A 2293-nucleotide genomic window follows, 5' to 3' on the forward strand; every position below is an offset into this window, starting at 1 on the left:
AACTAAAAATAACTTCCAAATACAATTATACTAAAAAGTCTGCGTATGTCACTAAGCTCACGTATTGAGCCCTAAGCTCACGTACTCGAGTCTCGTTTAAAACCAAACCCTCGATAAGTCAAATGTGATATTCAGTCCTTGTATATTTTGAAAATTTGCGCATTTCGTTAAATTAAACCAATAAAAATCACTAGTGTGATGTAATTTAACACATCTATATTAGTCTTAACATATATATATATTTTTTTTAATTAATATATATATATATATTAATTTAAAAATAATTAACAGTATAAGAATATTTTTACGCTATAGTTTATGACAAGATAAATTATCTTCAACATTTTTTTTGATATAATCTGCCGTGGGGGAATTTTATTAGACAATAAAATAAAAGTACATGCTGTTCAAAAACAAAAGAAGGCAAACCGATGCTTGCCTTAAAACACACCAAACGCAGAAAACTTAAACTTACTTAAAGAGGAAAGAGAAATAGAAAACGTGAAAACACACCAAACGCAGAAACATATTGTTCTAGAGACCATAGATGAGAAAATTCCCGAGAAAACGCAGCATCGAAAGAGGTAGAACCCGGCAAAAGGAAGAGAAAACAAGGGTCCACAAAAGAGATAAAATATATTCAATATATAAGATAAAATATAACTCAAATTTTATTTGAGTGAGGAGATATCAAATCAACAGGTAAATATTATTTGATTGAACCCTAAACAAACAAAATTAGTTAAAGTAGAAGCTATTTCCTATGCCAAATCCTCGTTGTAAATTCAAGGGACCCCTTGACGCTTAATGGTATCCGAAGCATGTGACGGGCGCTCAGAGGAGGAATCAGCACCGGAAAGAGTGGGGGCGTCGGTAGAGCCAGCAGCACCGTGGCCAGGCTCCGGTTGTTGGTGGCCCTGGGTTCCATATCCTTGACGCTTGTAATCGTCCAAGTCCTTGTACTTCAAGTAAGGGCTATCCTCTATTGGCAGCCCCTCCAAGCTTTCTTTCTTCTCTGCCTTCTTATCCACGTCTTCTTGCTTCTTCTCCATTTTCACTTCTGCTTTTTTTAGATTATTCCATGGGTTATTTTTATAGAGAGCTTATATTTAACAATTTCCAGCTTGCTGCTTCGATGCCACGTGTTTATTGGTCGTGAAGTGCAACTTTGCACGTGGCGGAACACATGACATTCTCCACTTTATTGTATGTGGAAAAAAAGATTATCTAAAGGGTAAATTACAAATTCGATAACTGAACTTTCATGCGATTCTTATTTTACTCACCGTACTTTTAAAAATTTTAATTTTCTCACTCAACTTTTAAATTGCTCTTGTTTTGGTCATTCAACTGTTAAATAGCTAACGGTGTTATGACATGGCAATCTCTACAACAACGACGTCATTTTATGTCCTACAAAAAAAGTAAGGTTAAATTACAAATTTGATAACTGAACTTTCATTTAATTCATATTTTACTCACCGTACTCTCAAAATTTTCAATTTGCTCACACAACTTTATAGATTGAGTTTTTTTGTCGCTATACCCGGGTTAGACAAAAAAATTGTCGACAGAGGAAGTGACATGAAAACGATTGGGTTTTGGTCGAAAATAGGAGAGGACGTCAGAGGTGGTTGAGGTGAGACGAACGGGCGGCTGGGGTGCCCGAAAATCAATGAAAACCGATGGGAAGCTTTGGTTTCCTGACAAACCATCGACGGTTTTTCTCTGACGAATGGCACAGAGCCTTGACGATCAACCACCAGGGTTTTGATCGCAGTGGCCTGACACACACACTAGTATTGGTGGTGACGGTCACCGTTCGATGAAGGCTAAGATCAACGACGAGCCATCAAATGATTTCCTATGATTTTACGATGAACGACATGATTTCATCAACGGTGATGGGAAGGGCTTTGATCGGGAGGCGACCTGGTGTTGTTGGAGGTGGAGGTGTGAGCCACCGCTGGCCGAAGATGGATTCAGCGATGAGGGCAGCGGTGGACGATCGTTGATGATGAGAAGTTTAACGACAGAGTGATCAAAATTGAAATTTTTAAAAGTACAGTGAGTAAAATATGAATCATTTGAAAGTTTATTTATCAAATTTGTAATTTACCCTAAGCCACGTCATAGCATCCATGGCTTTTAATGATTAAAAACTATTTTTCTAGGCCATGTCATAACGATGTGAGAAGTTTAACGGCATATTGACAAAAAATCTCAATTTATAAAGTTGAGTGAGCAAAATGAAAATTTTGAAAGTACGATGAGTAAAATATGAATCATATGA

General features: G+C 36.9%; 1 protein-coding gene across 1 annotated transcript; it reads right to left on the reverse strand.

Annotated features, from left to right (window-relative positions):
- Positions 1 to 765: 765 nt before the first annotated feature.
- LOC120139437 lies at positions 766 to 1057 on the reverse strand. The gene has a single exon (XM_039154649.1). The coding sequence runs from the start codon at positions 1050 to 1052 to the stop codon at positions 786 to 788; it is 267 nt and encodes an 88-aa protein (XP_039010580.1). The 5' UTR covers positions 1053 to 1057; the 3' UTR covers positions 766 to 785.
- Positions 1058 to 2293: the final 1236 nt, after the last annotated feature.

The sequence above is a fragment of the Hibiscus syriacus genome, unplaced genomic scaffold (genome assembly GCF_006381635.1).
Source record: "Hibiscus syriacus cultivar Baekdansim isolate YM2019G1 unplaced genomic scaffold, ASM638163v2 tig00110745_pilon, whole genome shotgun sequence".
NCBI classification, from domain to species: Eukaryota; Viridiplantae; Streptophyta; class Magnoliopsida; order Malvales; family Malvaceae; genus Hibiscus; species Hibiscus syriacus.